At 32.3% G+C, this 27,576-nt stretch overlaps 1 protein-coding gene across 4 annotated transcripts in view; it reads left to right on the plus strand.

Annotated features, from left to right (window-relative positions):
* Window positions 1-87: 87 nt before the first annotated feature.
* The window catches only part of LOC124359836 (aminoacyl tRNA synthase complex-interacting multifunctional protein 1), a 35,604-nt gene continuing 8,115 nt past the window's right edge, over window positions 88-27,576 (plus strand). The window contains exons 1-3 of one of the 4 annotated variants that reach the window (XM_046812914.1): window positions 148-218; window positions 4,514-4,548; window positions 13,778-13,924. In XM_046812914.1, the coding sequence (XP_046668870.1) occupies window positions 13,790-13,924 (135 nt within the window). In that variant the 5' untranslated portion in view covers window positions 148-218; window positions 4,514-4,548; window positions 13,778-13,789. Of the gene's footprint in view, window positions 219-4,513; window positions 4,549-11,449; window positions 11,757-13,777; window positions 13,925-27,576 lie in introns of those variants that run through there. The other 3 variants (XM_046812912.1, XM_046812911.1, XM_046812915.1) reach the window with 3 other exon arrangements.

Below are 27,576 nucleotides of genomic sequence, written 5' to 3' on the forward strand. Positions count from 1 at the left end.
TCCAAAAAAACTTATTAAATCCCTAAATTTAATTTAGTGTGAACACTATTGAAAGCATATGAGTTGTGTGCTTATCAGTTGCACCATTTAATCTGATGTAAAATTATACATTAATGTTTGTTTCGTTGACCTGTTAGACAGTGTTGGGATTAAGTATGACTTATATTGTAGTTGCTGTAGTATTTGCAAGTGTTTTAAAAACAAGTTTACTCAATTCTGTAAGTATCCAAAGCAAGTATCTTTATTATTGCATGCTCTATTTACTTTACTAGAGATTATTATATGTTAATAAATTTACATACAGGGTCCAAACATTTCTTTAACAATCTTAATATATGATTTTCAGGTCAAAATAAGTAAGAATTTCATCTAAAGTTTGGTTATATCTTGCTTAGTTTACCATCTATCTGTTCATATTATTTAGAAAAAAGTGATATCCTTAAACTGAATAAAGGTATAACATTCAAACTTTGCAAACTTTTAAATCTAGTTAAGACATGGCTTTAAAATAAGTTTCAGTAAAACCGTTACTAAATAAAATCAACAAGTAGTCAATTCAGCTATTAACCCGCCATCAGGCTCCTTGTTAGATGCCATCTAACAAAATTAGTCTTACATAAGAAAGTTTTTATAATAGTTATTCCTGTCACCTGAGCGTGACTATATTAGGAACATGTTACAATGTTAATAGTATATTTTATGGGTAGGCTGAAGGGTGGGGAGGGGGGAATTGAAGAGTGTCACAAGACGGATAGTGCCAGTCTTACTGTTAGATACTGTCTTCGTGCAAGCCTATTAATGTTTGTGTTTTTGTGTCAGAGTGGTTTGTTGTCGTCATACGTTTTAATATTATTTTATTTGTGTTTTCTGATTATTTATTAGTTAAAAATTGTATTTTTATAATGGAAGGACCTGTTGATGAAAGTATCATTTTAAGTTGGATAGATGCTTTAGAAGAGTTGGGAGAAATCCAAAATGTTTTTACAATCCAGTGCGGAACAACAAATTTACACCCTACAAATGTGAAAACTGCAGAAGATCCATATTATTGTATAGAACACAATGTATCAACTGTACACAAATGAAACACATGCATTTCCACCATAGACGAGTAATCTGTGCAGACTCAGCTATATTGACATGTAACTTGTTGCACATTTTTGTGTTATCTTAACATTATTTGTAATGAACTTGATATATATTTAATATGAATATTTTATAATAAATATGCTTTTCAGTGTGTATGTATATATGTATACATACATTGTAACATCAATATAACAAACCACTAAAATGGGAACAAAAATTGTTTTAATAGTAAACAGTTTAATATTAAGCGATTAAGTTGTCAGATGTCAAATGTTAGATGCCAGCTATACAGGAGCCTACTGGCGTGAATCAGGTAGACAAATCTGATGGCGGGTTAAATGTAAAGATAGGTTGAAAACCTAATGATTGCGTAACTTAATTGATTTTATTCAATAAATTAGTTCATTTAAAGTAACAAAAAGTATATTAATAAAATTGTACTAAGCAACAAATTGTATATTTAATAAATATTATTTGGTTATAATACATAAACAAGTAAAACAAAATTTAAAGAACAATGTGACAACCAACATGTAATGCATTGAAATAAAATTCATAGCTATAGCAAGTGCTTGATTGGATTTATTGGGCCAAGTGAACAAAATGTAGTTGTGGCTATTGCTTAACTATTAAAGTTATAACTAGGTTTGATGCGAATAAAATGTAGTTGTAACTACCCCTTAGTTAACAACGTGCCTTTCTCCAGATGGAGTACATACAACTTGAAGTTGAATTTGAAGGATGAATAATAAAGTAATTACTAGTTCGTCAGTATAGTTGTATCTTATAATTTTTAAGTCTTTGGTTGGGTACATTTAACTTTACTTGGCTCTTGTTAGTTTGTCTGTTTGGACAAGCCAGATATGAAAATTATTACTGTATTTGAAAGAATGTGAATAACAGTAATCCACTGGTAGGATATTATAATAAAATGTTAATAATATATGTGCCCAATGGTCTGCAATCTAATTGAAAACTGAAACTAGGAACCTTTGTGTTTGCAACATCTCACTAAACACACACACACACACACACACACACACACACACACACATATATATATATATATATATATATACTTTGGAAAACTAGGTGTTACCCGAGGCTTCACATGCAATCTTCAAAATCAAAGCTAGAGCTTTCTTAGTGAAAGCATTTTTTATGTAATATGATGGAACCCTACAATTTTGTAAACATAAATAGATGTATCAGTTACATATTATTTCAGTATCCATAGTTGAGGGATTCAAAATGTAAATAAAATTATGACTGGTTCTGTTTTCATGTTTTGTTGTTTGAATAAATATATACATATAAATCTCGATTATATTAGTTTAGATTAATTTTCTATCTAAGGTATTTCAAGTACCACAGTTGAGTTTGACTTGTGCCCCGGTCAAGAAAATATATACCATCAAAAAGCAACTTCAATTAAAAAGTGTGTACTTTCAGCTCTTTTAATTTACTCTTTGTCTTAAATTTTCAAGGTGCCAAAGTGATAGTTTACTTTTTTGTCCTGATAAAGGAAATATATATATATATATATATATATATCTTATGTACAACTGAAAAGTTACTGCTGTCCAAAGAGTCGGACATAAACGATTAAATTCACTTCTGCTCTAATTTAATTATGGTTCCACAGTTGAGTTTATTGTTACACTGACCAAGAAAATAAACATATATGTGTGTTTTGGAATCCTACTTTCATTTAAAGTGTTTATTTGTGGTCTACAATATTTCTGGTGTTATATGTAACATTGAGTTTTACCCTGATCAAGAAAATATGTGCATACTTAAGCTTAAAATGACTACTTTAGTCAAAATACATAAACTTTCGTCACTTGTATGTTACTTCTAATATAAGGGGAAGAGTGTATCATCCCTTTGCTTTTTCTTTAACTACAGTAACATAGTTAAGGGAGACGATCAGTTTTGATAACCTTATGAGCAAAACATTCACAGTTTTGTTCATCAAGGTGGGTTTTATAACACTGTTTAAAAATTATTTTCAATGCATTAGATGGTTTATTCACCACTGGTGCAATCTAGAATAAAAATTATATAAACTGGTAATGTATTCTTTAACTAGGAAATCAAAGGAACAGCCTTCTCTGTTGTATCATATTCTCATTGGCACCAACACTAACAAAAAACAAATAATCATCTCAATAGTCTCAGATTGAGATTTTTAATTTATTGTTTAGGTGATAATTCCTAATAAAACGGTAAATATATGAATGTAATGAGAATGCAATTTCAATAACTTTTGTTGCATAATTAGGTATTGATTGTCATTTTGAAAAGCTGATGCGTAAAAATAGTTTAGTTGCTGTTTCTAGTCTTTATTTACGGTACTAGTATCGCTGCTACCAATGAGACCTAAGACAGTCATAGAGGTGAGACGGTATTTCATTACTTTGTAACGGTTACTTTTTTCCAGTATCTGTAACGGTTACTGAGAAACAAAAGTACTGATGACAGATACTTTGTATGTAGTAATCCATATGGTTACACGATACAGATATTTTCTCGTACTGATTACTGTACTAGTCCTGAAGTACTCATATCCTCACTGATGCCGAATACTGATTTGAGGGTGACAACTACAAAATAAATACCCATCATCATGACGCTCAAACTGCCAAATATTGCTTTTTCGCAGTCTAAATCACTTCAACCCCGGTGTCAGTGTGATATTCTTGAGTTAGTTATTGAGTAATAAATATATTTTTTTCAAAGAAAACTAAATAGTTTATATATAAAAAGTGTTTAACTATGTAAACTATGATTAGATATTTTATGCTTTTAATTCAAATTAGAGCTTACTTAATTTTTTTAGTAATACAAAACTATGTTAATGTACAAAAAATGCACTAGAGAAGTAAATTACTTATAAAATAGAATTTTACGTACATAACCTTAAAGAATACTCACTGTAACATTAACTCACTCATTAAACAGCACATTTGACTCTATTCAAAGAGGCAGAAGTTCAATTTATCGTACAATTCATTAATTGCATCTCAAAAAGTATACACTTTTTAATAATACATAATCAAATATGTTTATACATTTTGTACATAATTTTGTTGTACTTTTGAATACTATTAATTACATCAAAGCATTGACAAAACTATGTTCAATACTGATTTCAAGTATCCAGTATTTAAAACATTACAAATACTGATTTAGACTTTCTAGTAGGTATTTAAAACGTTATCAGTATGGAAATACTGATTTCAAATATCCAGTATTTGAACTCAGTATCGCTGAGTAACGGTATCAGAACGTTACAGGTTCCTACTGATTTAGCCCATCTCTAGACATTCATACTTCAAGAGGCATTTGGTTTGGACTCCAGTACCAGTTGTTAATTTTGTTGTTTAATTGTTGCACAAGTTTATTTCTGTTGTGTACACAGGCCCACTAAGGATTGGGTGAACCTACTACTGACCGGTAAGATATTTCCACTTTATTCTTAATAATATACTAGTTTATTCACATATTTGAAACATGGAAACTACAGCCTGTTAAAGCAATAAAATGTATGAGCCAAGTAATAAACTAAAATGAGTGGCAAATGGCAGTTTTAGCCTAAAAGTATTGCCTTTTAGTGTGTTTCTAAGTAGCAGTTTGGGCAGCTGCCACAAAACTAGATTTGGGAAATAGATGTGTACCATTAGTGTATTAAGCTAGTGAGTGGGAATCAAACCCACCAGCCGAAGCATAACTCCCTCTCAAGACTGGTTTCTGCATCACTTCAAGAGTGTACGCACTTAAGCCGACAGAGGACTTCAATAGTCCATCGGTTGAACAACACTGAGGCTACATTACCTTTCTTCTAATTTCATAATTTTCAGCAGATCTGTAAAATTTCTGCATTCATGCTGATTACTTCTATTGATTATATTCACTAAACAATAATCACAGAATGAGATAAATAGACAAAAGCATTTAAATTGTTGTAAGAACAAAAAAAATGTGTAGAAATCATTGAAATAAAGTACCCTATACATACCAACTGTAAACTAAGTGTGATATGCGAGAATTACAGAAATAACACACGATAAGTCATACGGAAGCAACTCTTATAACATAAATTAGTAATATGCCATAATCGCACAAGTCATAGATGCAAACAAGATCTAATGACCTTTTTACGTCAGCGATTTCTGCCCTAACGACCTGTAAGTTTAAGACATATAAATACTGAATCAGTTTTGTAACAAACACACTAAAAGATATATTGAGTTCTAGTATGAAATCACAATAAATAATCTACTTTGCATTAAATGCGATATTCTCAAAATTGTAATATTATTACATTTGTGAACGATTTGTAAATTAATTAAGGTAGTAACATAGTATAGGTATACATTTTTTAATGATGAAAAACATTTTCCCCGAAATCAACGTTTCTCATGGAAGTTGCAGTTACTGGTTTTTGAGGGACTGGAGTATGGCCGTTTTTGACATACGTCGCGCTATAGTCAAACAAGCATACGCAACGTTGGACGCGTTATTTTTTTATAAATCAATACACAATCATAATTTTATTGTTCGTTCAGCTTCTAGTATGCCTTCTCAAAAGAATTCTTCTAATAATTAACACCTTCGGAATAAAAGGCGTTCGTCTATTTTCAGGCTATAACATATAGCAGCAATTAAGGCACGCGGAACGCACGGCCTGTAGATTTTGAACACAATAGCCAATCCCTTTAAAACAATCACCATGCATAATTTAGTAGCACACAGGAAAATGTAGTATTTGCCGATATAAACGTCGTGACATGACGTTACAACAGTTTCTTGTAGGTTTTGTTAGGTTAGAATAAACTTTTTTCATTTGTTCATAGATTTCAACGTTCCATAAAGCTCGGTTATCTAGGTTTAAGTCAAAACTAAGTTCATGTACTTTGTGAAGTGAATCCTTGAAGGGATAATCAGATGAGAATGGAAATGGTTGAACAGTCTTAGACCGTCTAAAACCACGTGTTTCTTCTGAATGCTTCAAATGGGTATATGACCCGATGGATGTTACAGATTCGAAAGAAATACGTTGCTTGCTTTCCGTAGTGATTGTGGCCGTCCGCGGTAAGATGTACATATTGCTTCTGCGGTAAGCTGTAGGCTGCACACTGCTTCTGCGGTAAGCTGTACACACTGCTACACTGCTTCTTGCCAAATTCCACCCAATTTTTGTAACATAAGTCAATAAGAAATAAGTCAATAATAATTCCTGTTTTTATATATTTGTTACATATATATGTGGTTTTGTCATTACATTACTCATAAAAAAAACAATATTTTGTAAAGTTGAGTTTTTGTATAGATTAAATGTATTTCCTTGTAAATATTGCCGCTCTTAAGTATTTGCCGCCTGGGAAATTCAAATTTATTACCATACCTTTTCAAATTATCTTTGTCTCGTTTAAAGATTTTAAGAAACTTTATTCCTTAGACGATAAAAAACAATCTATACATAACAATAAAAATATAGCATAGATCCTCTATAAGCATAGCTAGATCTGAAAAGATATTAGAGTGATAAATAATGCAAAATCGAAGTCAAAGCCGATGTGGAAAATAATTATCTGAGGACAATAGTAGTTATTGTGTAGTTTCTCCACAAACATATTTCAGTGAGAAATTTGTTGATTAAAATGGTGATATTGTTGAAAATTCTATAGATAAAGCTAATGTCTTCATTTATGTTGTTGTTACTTTAGGGGGAAATTAAAGCCCAGTGTACTGTTTCGAACACTCCTAATTAGTCTTGTTTTATTGGACCTCTTTGTTATATTCCAAATCGTCTTACAGGCTTGATAGAGGTATAGATTATTGTAATTTAAGCGAGTCCTTCAGTGAGTACAGACAAATAAGCTGTTTAAAAAAAGATTTTACCATGTCTGAATGGTCGCTGGTTCATATAACACGTTAGCTGCCGCGCCGACTACATTTGGCTGGCACAATGATGGTAGTAACAGAACTGTGCCGACCATATCTGGCCGACAGTGGTGGAATGCAATGTTATGTTTGATAGACTAGAACTGGCTACTAGTTTGCGATCTATTGGTCTCAAACTAAACTGATAGCAGTCTGTTAGGGATGTGCTATACAGATAACCATGATGTTTTATTCTAGTGCTTTGTGAATGTACAACAGTGCTGGCTTGAAATTCAACAATGTTTGCGTATTTCTGCCGACCAGATATAGCCGGCAATTATTTTTACGCTCAATGTGTATTTTAAAATATTACAGAAAACTGTTTATGTGGAACTATACAACTGGTATTATAAAATTAATTTGTTTTATAAGAAATAAGCTATAAATAAATCTATACTTACCATAACCTGTATCCTAGGTAGTACTCGTATAAAAATTGTGGGTAAAATTTATTATTATGAAGTTGTTTTAAATTTTATTTTACAAGTAAATCTAAATAGTACTTAGCTAAATTTACTTATTATTAGTAAAATGAACGAACAATAACGTTATTTTATAGCCATGTGCTTTCACAGAAAAGTCAGTTACATCATTTTAATATGTACTTCTTTGAAACAGATTTTACACAAGTATGGTTTGTACTCACATTGGTCATAGAAAGTGTTCACTTTTTTTTAAGTTCTTTGCCCCCTTACGCCCAAACTCTGTTACTGTTTTCTTGTAACATATTTTACAAATTTTTCTCACTCTGTGTCTCGTTTTTCCCTCGCTGACAAAGGTTTCTGAGACGGTCAAGTAATGATGTCCCATAACCCTTACAGGTGGAACAACTTCATCTTCTTTTAGGCTCATCAAAGCAATTGCTACCTTCTCCTTGAAAGCAGTTATAGAAATACTGTACTTTTTAAGTCGTCCACTAGCTGTTGGTCTTGGCTTGACTTTGTCTGCATATGCTAACCAGGAGTTAACCATTGCTGTACCGAGTAGAAGCTCCTCGGCCACCTTGTGGTACCACCTCATGGATTTTCGTACAGCAGTATTGTACGAAGACATTTGGTCGGATACATCTATCCCCATCTTAGCATTGTTGTAATCATCTACAACGTGTAGTTTCATAATAGGCCTATGTTGTTTGCCCTTTTTACCTGTATCAATAAAATCAACGCCATGCAGAGGAGAAAGCATGCATACGTCTCGTTTATCTTTCCATCTGGAAACTACCTGCAACGATGTTGCCTCTTGCCTGTGTAATGAATGATCAGTAGCAGAAAAGTAAACAGAAAACACGTCAAATTGGCGGGAACGTTAGTCAGAGTAGTGGGGTGGCCGTCAGTTAGTGCCAACCTCGCAGAGTAGAAAAATTTTGACAGTCTAACCCTGCCGACCATATCTGACCGGCAGGAGCATTTTCAGTGGAAAATAAAAACAAAATAAAATTGGCCGGCCATATCTGACCTTTTTTATTTAAATATATAAATACGTTATTAGGGTATATTAGGTGTCAGTGATATGTAATAACCACTAAATGAATACGATCTATTAGATTAAAATAGTTTAAAAAATTGGCAATCACCCAAATTCAGCATGGCAGCTAACGTAATAATCGATTGGTTTGATTAAGATGTGGCTCATTTCTTTTTATTTTGAAAGTGGATGTTGTGAAAAAACTTCTAAAGCATTTGGGCCTGAAACGGCGTGTCATTAGACCCATTTCGATTCATTCATAACTGCCTAAGCTGATTACAATAATATCAAATAGATTTCTATCTTTATTACCTAAATAAGATTCTGTTTCCAAACCAGTTGGATTCCTAAAACAAAAAAGCAGCCTACACGTAATGTAATGTTTTGTTTAATGGACAAAGTAGTTGACGCTCTTGTTGTTGCCTTAGGTCTATATTTTGACCTAAGTAAAGCTTTTGGCTCAGTTGACATTCTTTATCTTTTACATAAACTTCGTAGACGTCAGAAGTTATATCATGATTAACTTTTCTTCTTGCCTAACAGGATAAACTCTTAGAGTAGAAATAAGTTTTGTTGGCAGTCATGATTTTTGTAAAAATAACATTCTAACCATGTAGATGATAAAATGGGAGTCCCCAGAAAATCAGGGGTCCGTTTTAGAACCAATTCTTATTTTGTATCCATAAAAGACATGAAAAACTTCACTAATAATGCAAATAAACTCCTTTTAAGATGAGTTTCTCTCGATGATAAAAAACGCAGAGGTTAATGGCTTTATTGAATTAAATTTGCCTTTATACTTTAATAGTTTGTTGGAAATTGTCTGGTTGTTAACACCAAAAACGAATCTTTTAGACTTCAAATTCAGACAGGAGCCATTTGACGACAACAGTTTATTTATTGCATTTCAAAATTATACAAAACAGGTTAATTCCAATGACAAAGCAGCATTAAGGTACATACCAATTGACATGTTGGCAAAACATATTAGGTCCAATATCAAGCTTGCCCACATGAGCCCTTAACTAATAATACCTAAGTAAAGTAAAGCAAAGTACCTAAGTAACAAAATTCCACTGTTATCAACTAACTGAGAAGTGAATGATGTCACATAGTAATTATATATTATAATGAACAATAAGTTATAAAATATGAAAAATAGTAACTACTAAACACACAAAGAAGCCAACTAGAATAATCACAATGAACATGAACAATAGCTTTGCAAAACCACCATACAACAATCAACATCCACACTAATACAAAACCTCATACATAACACATTCTCCTAATGGAACAATATCCAAAATTATTATAATAATTAAATTAAACAGTAAATAATTGCTTTAAGAGGTGAACATGTGTCCAAATTAGTTCGAAAGAAATAATAGGAGAAAAGCTGACGTGATCTATAGTTGTGTCTGGGAACAGTAAACTTAAACACGAGAAATGAGAAAGCAACGCCGCACAGCGCACCGAGCAAATAGGGATATTGGAAAAAAACATTATTTTTACGATCTATTTTCTTCACAAGGCTTTCAGTTACTCCAGTAAACAACTTATTACCACACTGGCTAGGTTAGATCCAGATGTTACTGGATAAAAAAATAACCAGGGGGCATTGAAAGCATATAAGCCGCCAAGTAGTTGAGCATTAGAGTGAAACAGAACTTCTAAGAGATAGTATAATTACATACTTTTATAATTGCTTTTATTATACAAATAAATGACACACACACACACACACACACACACACACACACACACACACACACACACACACACACACACACACACACACACACAAATAAGTATAACAGGTTTAATTTGACTCATCATCACTTCTAATTTCCAAATGTTTTATTCGGTTTCTGATGATAAACAATACTGATGAAGCTCTTTGTCGCTATCGACGGATTTTTTTATTTCTCCTTTCAACACTTCTCTTCAATGCTATGTTAGGGTCGGCTTGAGAATCGTTCTGTTCATAAGATCACTACAGGTTCATAAAAACGAGCTTGATGTTTTCGTGCATGGTACAGATAAAATACCATGCGAGTTTGCGGAAAACTTTGAGTAGCTTCAACTGCCTCTTCTGACATTTTGTCCTATCGGAAGTGGAAAGAATGCATGATATCTGCTCTATGTATTAAGAGCTGGTTGTGTACGCTACTTGGCATGAATACCATGGATAGAGTTTCAAATACAGCTCTTCGAATTTGTTCTTATTGATAAGTTTTGAGCTGGATATCAGTTTCAGATTCCAAACTTTCTAATTAAACTTTCATCTACACCTATTATTTATGAGCTCAGAAACTAACAAACATAACACTAAACTCTCACCTAGCCTTCTTGAAGAAAGATCTACCCATGAATTATTTCCTATGCATGTTAAAATAAATATTCTATGACAAATAATTTTACAGTGTAAATTAATTTATTAACTAATTTATTAATTTAGTACTTATATGTAATACTAGTTTTTTCAGACAGTATTATTTTTGTTTGTATATCTAGAATAGTTTGAATATGCGATACGTATACTACAATCTCAGAACCTTATTGTTAGTATTGCAAATGCTCAAGAAATTGTTTTTATGGCAATAAATGATATGATTTAACATCCCATTTTAAACAGCGTTCTATTCAGACCGCGGGGGCATGGATTGGATCCCTGCCGGTCACTCATTATCAGTTAGAATCAGAATTAGGGCCAGCTGTTAATTATTTTGTTTAGAGTCTAATTACAATAATAACTGTTATACCAGTATTATTATTTTATATTCCAATAAATTAATGAAATATATACATTATATAGTCGAGCAACGGTTCTAACTAGTATGTAGTGTAAAACTGGACACCGGTATCGGTATATATTTATAACAATCTACTTCCTAACCTATACTCAGAACGAAAACGCGCAACAGCTAATCTGTGGTCTGTGAGATTTAGCGTGAACACTGAACAGTGTGCTACTAACAATAGTGCTCTGCTGTGTGTGTGTGCCGTGTTTATACTTTAAGTTCAATAACTTCATAGGCCTATTTATTGTAAGGAAGTTTATCAGTGGTTAAAAGTATTTAAACTCAATTAAAAGTGAAAACGCTTAGAAGTAGATGTTAATTTGTAGTAGATTGTTTAGTTTTGGAATCAGCAAAGGGTTTCTATATAAGATGTCCGCAGCTACTGATCTTCACTTGTTACATGATAATGTCAATGATAGTGAGCATTTGATCACTCATTTGAAAGCAGAGGTATGTTTTAGTATGATAGTGTCACTGTTAGATGGGGTGATTCCCAGACTCTGGAGGTTAGCCCATTTACTATAGTAAAATATTTTTAAAATGTCGCAGTTGTGTTTCCATGAAATATATGGTATACATTTCATCCCCAGACACCCCTTTCTCAGGGGGGTTACCTTGTTCTCCTTTTATTAAAGTTGCCTGATTTTGACCAAATTTGTTCTAAAACCCTTTTCAATATCTATTTTGGTATTTATTTACATTAGCGTGACCATGGAAGATGGACTTTTTTTCATGGGCTGGGCATTTATAGCCAAGTATTATTATCACAAGTGCATATGAACTGGGGGGAAAGTATATTATTGTATTATATTGATGCCTTTCGGACATTATTGCGTTAAGGAGCAGGGGCATCACATGATCTGGGATTCGACCTTTGCAAGCTTGAGTTAATTTTTGTTCTAAAAGAGCAAGCAGTGCGCAGCGGGCAGGTATCGTTGACAGGATTAACGTATTAGTCAGCATCATTTCAGTAACTTATCACTTACCTTAATGTTCAGGTGGGTACAGTTTTCCCACTACTGAACTAGGAGGTTAAGAATAGACGCGGAGGAACAACAGTAGTTCAAAATGGCCTCCCTTCTATATTTGAGAAGGCACGGAGTAATACCAAACTGTCAAATATGGATACTGTTGCCAGAGGTACGATAATTTCATTAATTTTATGCGCCAGTAAGATACACGATGGGTAGTTATTATCGTACCATGAGAGATTTTTGACAAATTTATACAAGTAACAAACCAAATATTAATTATAACATAATTTATTATACGAACATAACATACTTTTTTATTAAATGTGTTTGGTACGATTATTTTATATGAAAGTACAATAATTTCTCGTTGTTGGTATGATAATCGGTTTTTAAAATCTGGCTAGGCCTATACTGAGTCTGAGCAGACGGGGAGTTATAGGAAACTGTCAAAAACTGAGTTTTCAGAGGATTTAAAAAATTCGTAGCTCCTTTGATTTTCGTTGCCGACGAATTTTTTCTTGAATATTGTTTTCAGGAAAAAAAATTGAACATACCTTTCCATGGTCACGTTAATGTAAATTGATACCTCTTTTCTGGAATAACAACTGGGAATTTTCGAATTTTTCAACTCCTCCTGCGCGGGGGGGGGGGGGAGGGCTTAAAAATCCCTGGGCTGCAGTATGATAAGTGTAAAACATTTGAATAATCAAATCAACTATCAATTAAAGGATTTAAATGCTGTCAGTCATTTTTACCCTGTCATGTAAAATTTGTAAGCATTGCACTGCTCAAACTTAGTATAAATAAAGTTGTGTTATTTTTTACTATCTAAAGTGCGTAGACTAATTCTTTTACATATAATAATATAGTTCCACTATAATAGAATCATAAAAGTCTATAACGTACTTAATTTTGTTTGATTTTATTGTTCCAAATTAGTTCAAACAAAGAAATAATGTTTTTAGTATTTGAGTAATGGCCGCTAGAGATGAAAAACTTTTTTTGTCAATAACCTATTACAAAGTAACGTATTGAGATATTACGGTCCAGTAACTTGTTACCTTGGTAACATGTAAGTGTACAAAAATTCATTAGTCTATATGACTTTTATTAATTTAATGAGATAATTTTTTCAGTTTTAAAGAGCCCAGTTCCCTTTCATACTCTACACGGACACAAGAACATAAAAAAACTGACAATGTCATATTTTCAGTTACACTTAATATGTTATATAGTAAACAAATGTAGACAAATTATTTATAAAATATTCAAGGAGGGAAGAATGATGCAATTGTGTGATTGTTGAATGTATAATATAAGTCTAAGTGCTTTAGGACGTTTTAGATTATAATAATTGGATATATTAGTTGTATCAAATTGTATAGAGACTAACATAGATAATAAAATTCTAGTAAGGGTCACTTTTTTTACACATTAAATTTGTTATTCCTTCTGAAGTGTTTGTTATGAAAATATAAAAGTTTTGCTTGGTTTTAGGTAAAACAGTTGATGTCCCTTGTGCATGAAAAGTATACAGTTACTAAAATAAAGGAGTTGCAAGATGAAAATAACAAAATAAAAAATGAAATAAATGCTGTCAAGAAAGAATTAATTCAACTGCAAATAGCTAATGGTGTTCCACAGGTAAGACTAAAATATGAAAACACATTCTTTGCTTATAGTTTGTTATTGGCGGTGGAAGTTTTGAAAGGATAATAAGTTTTCGGACATTTGTCATTGTTATATCACAACACTTCTTAACATTTTTATGTCCGAAACAACTACATGATGATACCGGTAATTGTTGATGATGATTTCTTAAGACAACTTATATGATGGCTGCATTAAAACAAGCCTTGAACAATTTTATTCGCACATAAGTTTTAGTTGTAAGGTTTTGAGTGATAGATAATTTTAAAAACAAGATTTACGAATTCAACTGTCTTTTTTAGCCAATATTATTTGTTATAAAAAGAATAATCTTCAAAATTGTTTATTTTTAACTAAAATATTCAATTGTGAGAACTTTATTCGAAGACTTTGAAAAAATTTCTGAAGTAGACTAAACCTAAATTTAACTTTTATAATGGGCAATTTTATAAATTCTTTGAACAAAGGAAAATGTAAATGATTTGTTATTTGATTATAAATGGTACACAATTCAAAAGATAACATTTTTAGTTGAATGTTTAAACTTCTTGAAATGCCTAAAAACTGTTTAAGGCATTATAATTAATTTTCAACAAAATTCTTACAATTTTACTAAGATGATTTATTAATAGCGTTTTTAACCATGTAACTTAGAAAACTAAATTAGCCTCTTAAAAAATACTAAATAATTTAAAGTTCCTTAAAAGTGATTCAGTTTGGGTAACAAATTATTACCCTCCCCACAAAAATAAACATTTAATTTTGAGAATTTAATAATTTAAGTATAAGAAAATTCTATCGTGTAGTAAGCAAACAATATAAATGTCACATACTCTTAACTTAAATACGTACAAAAACTAAACTGTTCTGAAATTTGAGATTTTTATGTCATTTTATTGGAAATCAGATGTTTATTTGCTCATGTATAACAAAGAATAATTTCCCTTTGCCATAATTCCATGAATGCTGAAAATAAATATATACACAGGACAAATAATTCTAAACTGTGGGACATATTGTCTTTAATACATTGACTTCTCAGGGTGCGCCAAAAAGCTGCGAGGGTACGCTGGTGGACATCTCGCACTTCCAACAACATTGCTCACTATGGCCACAGTTATGGCGGGAAAAGGTCGTTTGTGCGTGAGCGTGGTAGGGCAAGTCCATTGTTTATTTTGGAGCTCTTCGTTTCCTGATATTGTTGCTTATAGTGGCTTTTATTGTAATACTGTTTGTTACTATGTAGTGAGGCGTAGTAATCATGTTTTAACTACTACAGGGATTTTTTTCGCAACAATGGCGATGCTGAGTGACTCACAAATTTATAGTGGGAGCTTAGTGACAGTGAACCAGACAATGAGTTCATTGAGTTCATTAGTGACAGTGGCAGTGGTGAGAGTGAAATGGACTCTGACACTGATTTTGATGATGACACAACCCGTGAGTACAACCCCTCTTGATCCTCACAAGGCCCTGCACTAAGAAATATTCTATTTGATAAACAAAACAAAATTCTTGTTCCTATTCCAGGTGAAAACAAACCTATTCATTGGTATTATTTATTACTAGATGATGACTTACTGGAAGCTATTGTATCTGATACAAATCGAAATGCCTTTGAGTTGTTTTGTGGGCCAAATACTGAACTGAATTCCCGTGTTCATTGTTGGAAAGAGTTAACCATTGATGAACTCAAACGATTCATAGGCCTATTATTACATACAGGTACGATTAGACTGAACCGGCTTCAAGATTACTGGAAAACAAACTCCATGTTCAGTTTTAGTGAAAACATTAGTTGTGATCGTTTTTTACTCATTTTACGGTGCATCCACTTTGAGCATATTCCTGCTAATGTGCTGGGACTTGCATGAAGATCGCTTGCAAAATGTCTATTTGTTGATTGATCATTTCAATCGAAAAATGAATACCATTTACTACCCCTGGCAGGAATTATCCTTGGATGAAGCAATGGTACTGTGATATGGGTGACTAGTATTTAGGCAATACATAAAAGGCAAGTGCCATAAATATGGCATGAAATCGTACTCTGTGACTGAGCCTGGACGTCTTATTCTGAAATTTACCATGTACACTGGATCTCTAGGACCTCTTAGTTGAAACATCATCATTTTGATGTTGTTTTTGTTGACTTTGCCATCATGATGTTGTTTGCAACATCATGATGGCAAAGTGGAAAGACAAACGTGTTGCCAACTATATCTCCACTGAATTTTAAAACAACATTGTTGTTTCTACTAATCGCAGAGGAGTTGAACGACAAAAGCCAAAGCGTTGTAGAGTGTATCTTTCTTTGGGGAAACAGAAGCACACAGCGTATTTTTGTGCTCAATGCCCAGGATAACCAGGACTTTGCCCAGTGGCTTGTTATGACAAGTTCTACACCCAGTAGATTTCAGACTAAGCAAGGTTGGATGGGGTTGTAAATAGTGTTTTTGTTAAAAATATTAGGCTACAGTGTAAATAAGACTTGATTTTATTTGTGAAATAAATACAGTTTATGATAAAACAAGTTACTGTGTATTTTTTGTGATAGATATTACATAGTGCGCAGAGTATGCCTATGAAGTTTTTCATGCCCAATGCTCAGGGTACGCCGGCGTACCCTGGAATGATGACATCATTTCCTCCATTGAACGACGTTGAAAAAGTTTTATTAGGAGTGGCACTTAGTTTTATACAGTAGATTTTAATAATGTATAGCATAAAGTGTAATAAATTGTCCAAAAATGTTCCATAGAATTAAAAAAAGTTGCAAATAAATTTATTGAGAGAAAGGTTTCAAATTCTAGAATATATATTAGTACTTAAAGAGGGGAGTAAGGATTACTATTGGAAATAGCTGTACTATAATCATGCTATGACGAGACTATCTCGCTATGAAACTTATTATGGAGTTGTACTGTTGTCTGCTATATAGTAGCACGGAATAGGCTGTGAGCCCTAATCTTACCTATCATACTTTAAATGTTTCTGTTTGACATAACTGCATAATATACTACTTTTTTTCTTTTATTGCAACCAGCTGATGTTTGTTTCTATGTTTGTGAGGAGGACATTCAAAGCTGTTGTTGGTGTAGTGTAAAATAGCAATGAGAGCTAAGCATAGTTTATCTAGGTCATTTAAGTAACGAAAATAATACTGTTCTTCAAAAACGCTTCTTGGGCATTAGATATATTTTTAAATGACATACTATACTTAAATATTTTACGTGGTCCTATATAGTATGCATGTACATAAGTGGAGTCCTATACAATAGTTATATACAATTTTGTTTTTAAACTAATTTAAACATTTAAAGTGTAGTTTGCTCTATTTTTTATAGGTCTCAAGCTACTATAATTTTAATTGTTTTTAAAACCAGTCAAACAACTAAAAAAAATAGAAATTTCTATGTATTAGAATGCCATTATACGAGGGTCATTCAACAAGTTACGAGACAAATTACTACTGCTAAAAAACGGCTGAATTGATCTTTATGAAACTTTTAGGAAATAAAATTGGCAACCTTGTGTTGACATCTGATCTGCTGTTCACACATATTTTGTAAATATAGCCTCAAATTTACTCAGTGAAAAATGGCGAGTCTGCTTGAGAATTGCACTGTGGGAGAGCAACGAGCTGTGATCAGACCAAGAGGTCACAGGTTCAATTCCCGGAGAGGTCATGAAACATTTGCATATGGGTTTAGACCATTTCCCCTTAAAAGTGTTAACACGTCTTTATATGTTAAGTTATACATGTTTGATTAAAAATACCACTGGTATAGAAAAAAATACCACTGGTATAAATGCCAACGTGCCTTGCTTTTCTTTGTTTTGCTTTCAGGCACAAACTATTCAACCGATTTTATTGAAATTTTACATTGACATTCAGGGCCTCCTGGGATGTATATAGGCCTAATCTTATTTCAAAAATCACTCCGGGCTACGGTCCACTGGCCTCTAAAGCAGCAAAAAATCTCATCTTGGTCTATAAAGTTGAGTAACATGAATTGAAAGAGCCTGTTAAATGTAGTCAACTCTTCTGTGTAAAAATTATATTATGACAGCATATTATTATGTGATCGTATATTTAGTTAATTTAACCAACAATTTGTTTACATTTATAGAGTAAAAGTATAATAAAAATAACAACATCGTGGCGCAAGACACACAAATTAATTTACTCAGGATTATAATTAATTGAACTAAATTGGGAATGCATACATGTAAGGTATTGAATTTGGTTCCCTTAGACATTGTGGGACGGCATATTTACAATAGCTGAAGGACTAAAATCAGACGGACCGGCATGAGCTTGATTCAACTAACCATTCACTTCATGACTAAAATTTTGGGATAACTAGCGAGTGCAGTGAGCTCTTAATTATAGCAAGTGGAATCACAAAGAAAAAACACAAGACTCTAAATGGAATTTTTATGAGAGAAAATTGTCAAGAGGACATAGCATCTATTTCTCAGTAATAAGGTATATGATACTGACTAGGTATATAAATGCTGACATAATTCTACACTGGACTGAGGAAATAGTGTGAAATAGAAAAATACTGTGAACAATGGTATGCTAAATTGGGCAGCAAGAACATGTACTTTACTGTATTGTGTATCATCTTTATATACGGATGACAACTGTCATAATAGTACGGGAGCTAGCAACGTTTCTAAAACAAGAAATTCCAGGTCAGCTGATTTTTTTTGATATGCTTTCTTTCTTGCTCTTTCGGTTAGAGTCCGGGCTATCTGGCTGGTGGTAGTGGTTGCGTTTATTAATGCGCATCTTGCCTGCACAGGTAAAAATCCTGGAGTTTAAAAGAATTTTTATTATGCGTAATTTTAATTTTTTTCCCTTTAGATAGATCTACCAGACATTATTTTTTTTATTGCCAGACATTTTTACTGTTGTTAATTATGTGCCATACGCGAAATTAATATATTTTTTTTTATAAAAAATTCAAAGTATTTTAGAATGTCTGTTATTTTTATATTATGTTATTTAAACCTAAAATAATCTAAAATTAATTTGCCAGACGTTAATTTCGATTGTTAAATATTAAATATATATAAAAATGTAATGAAAAGTATTGCGGTATGATGCTTGTGGTTGGAGAGAGACAGTTTTGAAGTGCAAGAGAGACAGAAAGCGACGGCAACGCTTAGGCTAGTGTAATAACATAATATTTTTAAGAATGAGACAGAAAATAATCGCAAAAATACATTACTTACGTTTGTTCTTGTAAATACAACTTGGGATGAAAAAATTTTAACATCAAAATTAAAATAAGTATAAATTGAAAAGAATGGAATTAAAAACATAGCATAGAAGGTTTAAAAACTACATCTTTTATTTAAAAAGCGATTATAACGATTTTCATTCTGTAATAGTGTCACAAAAAAAGGTGGCATCTTCATAATCATCATCATCATCTTCCCTGTCACTGTCAGAATTATTTAGATCATCGTCTTGGGAATTGTCATTGTCTTCCAATACTCTATCATCTGTAAAGAAGAAATTAAATTTTCTTTAATTCTTTTTGTTTTTCATACAAAAATTCAGTTTTTATTGATAAATTTCTATTTTATACTTACTTTGAAATAATAACATCTGAAACTGTGGAAGGTAATTGCTCTCTCCGACAAACCAGATAAAATCATATTTATCATTGTTGATGGTCCAACCGGAATCAACTGGAGATAAAGATGTTGGATGTTTTAAGTGAGCATTTCTCCATAGCTTAGTCACATAGCGAACTCTTAATAAATGTTGAAGCAATTCTGCTTTATACAGGGTGGCAAACTGGATGAGTCGAAGTTACGATATTTTTTTTTTTCAAATTTCTCATCGGATTTTTTTGACTGAAAAGTGCTTGAGAATAGATGAAATCGAACATCATTAACATTCGAAGGAATTTTTAACTCCATACATTTGACAAATAAACTTCTCAAGGGTTACAAAGGTAGTTTTAAGTATTTCTTCGTCACCCGTAATAATATTTTGAAAAGCTAATTGATATTCGTTCGATTTCTCTAATATTTTTAAAGGGTCTAACTTTGCCTTTCTAAAAAATGCTGGTGTGTAATCACACCCGGTGATTGCGTGGAAGCATGGCAAAGCTTTACATAAAGATACTCCAAGTATTTTGGTATATTTCATTGACGTTTTATGTATCGTTGATGATTTCCTACGCCCATATCCATCCAGATTTTTTAAAGATGAGTTTAAGTGATCCATATTTCCCCAGAAGTATAATTAAAAATATCAGAGTCAGAACACAGCGTATAACAACTTCAGCGTCAAAATCGATTTGACAAATATGAAAAATGATCCTAGAATCAGCTTCTTTCGTGTTCTTCACATGATAATGATTCTTCAGTTTGTTTTTAATCACTTTTGTTATTTGAAACCTTGTAAGAATAACATTTATTGTAACTTACATAAATATTTTTATTAGCAATAAAAGGTACAATGTCTTCACTATCCCAGTGATCTATAAAAAAGTTTACTAGAGCTTCTTTAAATTGTATATTTTTAAGTTCTGCTGCAAAATTGTGTGGTCGAGCTTGATTTGGACCAATTGATACTGGACTGGTTGCTTCTTCTCGACGTGAACTTCGAAATCTTTGATAGACGGCGAGAAATACTGGTCAAAGACAATGTCAATACGAATAGATTTCATTTGGGAGATGGTACTCATAAACTTTTTAGATATACCATCATACGTTTGTGGTACATCTTTCATGAGATGCAACAAAAAGAAACCATCAACAAGACAAACATCAAAAGATGACGGTTGTTGATGTATAGTGTTGCTCAATTTTTTTTTCGATGAGCTTTGCTAATTGTGATTTATCAGTTTTACAGATTGAACCATCTGGGTGACACATTGATGTTGGCATAGGGGTGAGTGGGAATGTCAAAACCTTCTCAATGTGAACCTTGTGAGCCAGAGAAATCCCCAGCATTCTACCAAATAGATCTCTTGCATTCGCAACTCAACGACTTTATTTCCTAAAGTCAACTTCTTTTTCTTCGCACCTCAGCAAAATTAAAAACTTTATTTTTGTTATTGGTTTATCAAATCTATTCCCATCTTCAATGCATTCACTGATAAATTGTTTTCTTAGAGTCTCACCATTCTCTTCAATATTTAGTAAAAAATCAGTAACGTCAGGAGAAGCAGGCTTTGAAGTAGCAATGTTGTATAGATTTTCTTTGTCTAATTTTGGATCAAATGGATTGCAATTTTTATCGAGAATTTCAATAAAATCAGCAATTTGTTTTCCATAGATTTTAATTCTGTTCGGTTGTAAATTCTGCCGTAACATCTTGTAAAGTATCTTAAGCCACAAACATCCAAGACGTGATATTAACGCTGCTCTTTATGCTGTGACTTTTGGTCCAGCGTTGACGTGCAGCTAAAGAATTAGTAAAGTGAGCAATTCCGCTCAGTCATTTAGCTGCATCAGCATTTATCGATTTGCTCCAGTGTAAGATCTATTGGTATTCGTGAAAATGGCTTATCAGTTCTTTTGACTCCAAAACATCCTTTATTAAAATCATCTTGTAGTCCCAGGGTGGGTTTTATCAACATTATTTTAAATAATCTGAATATTTTACACAATAACGAGCGTAGTTAGGTTGATTTACAATAAAAAACAAGTTCGTCATTTTTGGAATTACGTGCGTAAACATTTGAAAGTCACCCATACGTATACTTCTCGAAAGATTTATGTAATAACTAATCAACTGAATGTAGATCATGTAGAACTGTGCTGTTTTTCCATGGGTACCTTGCCTGGTCTTTGCTACGTATTTCTTGTATGAATTGAGCAGTTGCGATAACATTTCATTAGGTAATAAATCAGTGTCCGTTGATGAATGAGAAGGAAAATTTTTTCTCCTGATATTCTAAAAGATCTTCATAAATTTGTCCTTTTACAAAATCATATTCAGCATTCTTACTTTTCAAAAATTGGATCAAAATGTAACATCTGTAAGCTTAATGCCATCAACGGATGTAGAACGTTTGCAACGATTAAAGTGTTTACCCTCAATTAATTCCATTTACAGACCCTGAAGCAATGATTTTTACTTTCAATCATCATGTGGGATAATCCACACTCATCGATGAAAGTACCGACAGCTTTAAAAAAAGCCATCATTAAATGAAACGATCCAAGATGTATAAACAGATTACTAAACTTGAGACCTTCCTGTTGCTTGAATTTTATAAGCTATTTTAGCAATTGCTAAATATCGTATGTGACCTGTACATAAGTTTTGACCACATTCTTTACCAACTAGTTTGTGCTTGTTCCATTGTAAACGCGACCACTGATACATTTGTTGGTGATAAATTAATAGAAGTAAGATATGATACTTTCTGTTTTGGAGTATTGTCTTCTATCATTCTGCCATTAAAATCCTGTCCAAGATGGTGTATTTGGCACACACGAAAAACATATGATAGCAAATGTAACAGATCAATGGTTTGTAAAGATGAAACATTTTCAGGTGATGGTGATGATCGATCAATTTCGACCGGTGTTAAGCGACCTGCCATCTTTAATCGCTTACCATAAGGAATTATGTCGGGAGTGAAGTCTGTCAACGATCGTTTTCTTTTTTGTGATGGTTCTGTTGGTAATAAATCTTCTGAATTATCATTAGCTTGATTTAGTTGAGCATGTGAATTATTATCAATGTTTTGGTATATTGAATTCCCACAGTATCATGCAAAGTTTCTTTTCCATTCAAGGTATCAACGTATCTATCAAAATTATCAAAAGCTACACCAGTACATAGTGAGGGATTTAAAATGATGTCTGGAGGACAAACTGTGTTCGATGTACTGATGAGATAGTTGCTTCTGTTTCCAATTCTTCTAGAGTAGTATAGTTACAGCAATGTCCAAATCTATTTAAAATATTTATTATTTTCTTACTACTTGTGAGACTTTTTATAGTCATTGCCAAGAGTAATGTGTTTGGATGGTTTAACGGTACCATTTACTAACACAAAAAAAATTGCATCAGCAGCCATTGAAGAACTCAATCTACTACAATTTAAACCATCTCTGCGTCTAATATCTTTACCTCCAATAAATGCTTTGAAGAATGGATCTAATTTATCAGGAATCACGCATTCACCAGTAATCAAGTCATTTGTTTTAATTTTTGATGGTAAATTTTGATTTTTCAATTTTCAAAATTGTATTTGTAATATTAACGCGAACTTTATCAATAAGGTCGTTTTCTTCAAGTTTTGTTAGATCATCTTCTAATAAACTACAATCCTTATGAATAATAATTTTTTCCTTTTGCTTCGATATAATTTTGATATTTTTCTTGAAATATTTTTGTATTTTTTCTTCCAGATAATGATTAGTTTATTAAACTTATATCTGTCTGAGGCTGAAATTTCTCCTCATAATTCAACTCATTATTGTACATATCACAAAGAGAATGATAGCGATACACAATTTTTTTTCATTAAAACCTCTTCGTTTATTGCTGATAGCAATATGATTGAAAATTTCTTTATGGATATTACGATTTTTATGCCAAGAAGTATAATGGAATGTCTGAAACTACTTTATTATACTCATTTAAATAATTTAGTTCACACGAATGATGATAAAAAATTGGTCTATTTGTAGATTTTAAATCGTTAAATTTTTTGTAACAACACATCATTATTAAGTTTCTCCATCCACTCAGTAATTTTTTGATAAAGTTTTGCATCTTTTGATGAATGAAGATTTTGTTGTTTTCCTTTATTTTGTTTACGATCTTTCTCACAATAAAAACAAAAATTTTTGAATTGTCGACCTGCCTCAACACATTCAATATTTGCGTCAGGATAATCATCACAAAACGTTATTTTCGTTGATACTCAAATTGCTAAGAGAGCTGGAAGCAATATCTCCAAGCATTCTCCTGACTATCTAAACTTACAGCTGCATCCTCTGAAAGTACCTCATCGTTAAAACTTGGTTAGGATGTCCCTGACATACAATGATTATTTACATTTTCACGAGCATCTTCCGGTATTATTTTTTATTTAAACTCAATCAAAATCATGGATGTTGTCTGATGAATTAAACTTGAAGCAGCAATCTCACTTACTATTTCACTGTTTGTGTTACTCGTAATAGTAATCACTGATATTTGCTGGAGTGTTTTGATGACAAATTATGTGGGAATAGATTTACTGGTACTATCTATTTCAGTCGATGAAATCACGGTATTTTTGCCATTAAAGCTGTAAAACTGCTATAACATTGTCTGTGGTATCCATCTGTCTCATTTATTTCAGTAGGCAGTTCAATGTCACTGTACTTTAATTTATATTTCAAACGTATATTCAAAACTTCCTGGCACTTCTTCAATTTATCAATCACGAAAAGAATTATTTTACCTTTATGTCCTTTACAGAAAACACATTTCATTGTACCACTGGCCCATTGTAGCGAAGTTAATAAATAAACATCACAAATAAAACAAACCACAACACAAACATGTGACTTTAGACTGACGCCATGTATTGTTGTCCATATGCCAAAGCGCTGCCGTCGCTTTCTGTCTCTCTTGCACTTCAAACTGTCTCTCTCCGAACCACAAGCATCATACCGCAATACTTTTCATTACATTTTTATATATATTTAATATTTAACAATCGAATTAACGTCTGGCAAATTAATTTTAGATTATTTTAGTTTAAATAACATAATATAAAAATAACAGACATTCTAAAATACTTTTGAATTTTTTATAAAAAAAAAATATAATTATCGCGTATGGCACATAATTAACAACAGTAAAAATGTCTGCAATAAAAAAATAATGTCTGGTAGATCTATCTAAAGGGAAAAAAATTAAAATTACGCATAATAAAATTCTTTTAAACTCCAGGATTTTTACCTGTGCAGGCAAGATGCGCATTAATAAACGCAACCACTACCGCCAGCCAGATAGCCCAGACTCTAACCGAAAGAGCAAGAAAGACAGTATATCAAAAAATCAGCTGACCTGAAATTATCTCTAGAAAACGTTGCTAGCTCCTATACTAATAATGTAAGTATTGAAATGTGTAAGTATTATTGATGTTGATTTAGTTTTTATTCTTATTTATATTGTTTCTCGGGGCACAATAGTACACTCCAATTTTGTTTTAAATATAATTAATTTGAACTAGAAATACAAAACATGAAATAAGAATTACTCGCAATTTTGCTTAACCTCTGGTCCTCTCATTCATGAACATTGAAAAATATGGTTACGTGATGCATGATGTATGACTAAATCCATTTTAAAAATATCATAGAAACCTATCGTAGTATATCACAAGTGCATTCACTAAGAAAGCTATGAACTTTGACTTTGGAGTTGCTCTACATTGATATAAAGTAGTTTACTGAAATCGTGGTAGCTGTTCAAAGAAATACACGGAATGTTGCATAGTAATTGCAGGCGAAGTCACGGGTATGTGCTAGTAAAGAAAATATTTATTATAAAATGTATTGTTTCTCAAAATAAGTATGGTGATCAATGTATTGTTGAATTAAAATGGAGATGGTTCAGAAAAGGGGAACTACGTAATAATGACATTTTCAAAATTCTGAAACATTTAATAAGTTATTATTATTAAGTTTATAGCCTATAGTTAGATTAAAGTATAGGAATATTAAACAGTAATTTGCAAATTGGTCGAATTTGTGCTTTTATATAAATTTCCTTAAGAATGTTATAGAGAAAAATGAAATTATTTATACTAATATAATTTTTATAATTCACAAAATTAATTCATCACTTTTACCACTATCTTTTAAACAATATGAGTTAGTGACTGTATTCAACAATTATAGTAAAATAAGTACATTATTTTTAATTGACAAATATATTTTCCAAAAGAATAAATAATCTTTATATAATTTACAAGTTTTAATCTCTGTATAATTCATTCTTAATGGGGTCGGTCACTGAAATCCAAACCGGTAACGTAAGAACAATCCCGTATAAAACTACAAGTTATTTCTCAAAAAGAATTATATTTATCAGTCAGATGTTTTCTTTAAAGCAGCGTGCCAACATCAAATTGTGTGTTTTGTTGTAGAAATCACCATCTGAGAAGATGCTTGAAGTTGTTAGGAGCATATAGAGAGAAGATAATGATAAGAAAACAATGCACAAAATATGGTGTGAGCATTTTCTTGGAGGTCTTACAGCTATACAAGTTGAAGACATTGAAAGTTTATCCCTCCATGTCTAGTGCAAGACAATGTTGCTTGCATTCGAGAAATCATATGAGTGGGCATTTTGGAGAACTATATCTTCCATTGCCTTTGAACACTTAATGTTTTTAGTTATGAACCAATAATGACTTTTGTAAATTCTGTATGCAAAATCTTTTGTTTTACTGCACCTCTAAAAGGGATAAAATAAATAAGAGACAAAGGGATTGGAAATTTTAACAGCAGTGCTGCCAACTACTGGAAAAGGAATACAAATAATACTTCCGAGTACATTTGGATTGTACCTTGTATATTACCTAATGTACAACTTATACCTTTGGAATAACGTTCTGCAAGCACTGCGCACTGATGTGTGTAACCTATCTTTTCTACCCATAGAGCAGTGATCTTCAACCCGTGGCCCGCCACTTAAATTTTAGCGGCCTGCCGAATGATTTCAGTTTTCGAGCAAAGACCTCAGAACATTGCATAATTTTGTTGATTTTTAACCCTATGGTCACGAGTAGTAAGAAACGGAAAATTACTGATGAGTGTTTCAAGAAAAGTGGACTGATCTCTACTTCTTTGTAAATATGAAAAATAAACCAGTTTGCTTAGTTTGTAATGAGTCTGTATCCTTTATGAAAGAGTACAACTTAAAGCGTCATTATAACACCAAACATGCCTCCAAGATGGACACAATACAAGATCAGTTTTGATTGGATAAGGTATGAGATTTAATGAAAAAAACTAGAGAATCCACAATCTTTGTTCACTTGACAAAAAGTCGAAAGTGGTTGAGTGTTAAAGTTAGCTATATCATTTCTGAACGAATTACTAAAAAATCAAAGCTATTTACAGGTGGTGAGTTTGTAATTTACAGTGCATGGAATTGGCAGCTGAAATTCTAGGCTGGAAACAAAAGCACTTGTTTTCAAATGTTAGTTTATCTGGGGTTCCTGTGGCCAGAAGGATTATCTCAGGATATTGAAAACACACTAAATGACCTTGCATTAAAGTTTGTTTTTTATTCAGTGGCACTTGACAAGATCACTGATGTTACAGGTACAGCTCAGTTAACCATTTTTATTAGAGGAATCAACCAGAATTTTTATATTCTGAGCAAATGGTTGCTCTATTTCCAATGAAAGGCAGTAATATTTACAAGGCTTTGACTTTAACTTTGAACCGATTTGGTGTAAAGCTGAACAACCTGTCCGGTCTTGTTACTGATGGTCCCCCAGCATGAAGGTGCTACGGCTCTGTTTCGAAAAGGTGCATGTGAAAATAAACAATTCATGTAGTACGGTTGCATTGTTCATCAAGAACATTTATGTACATAAAGCGCTTGTTTCAGGGATGTCATGAAAGATGTGACAAATATCAAAAATT

This window comes from Homalodisca vitripennis, chromosome 4, assembly GCF_021130785.1.
Source record: "Homalodisca vitripennis isolate AUS2020 chromosome 4, UT_GWSS_2.1, whole genome shotgun sequence".
Taxonomy (NCBI): domain Eukaryota; kingdom Metazoa; phylum Arthropoda; class Insecta; order Hemiptera; family Cicadellidae; genus Homalodisca; species Homalodisca vitripennis.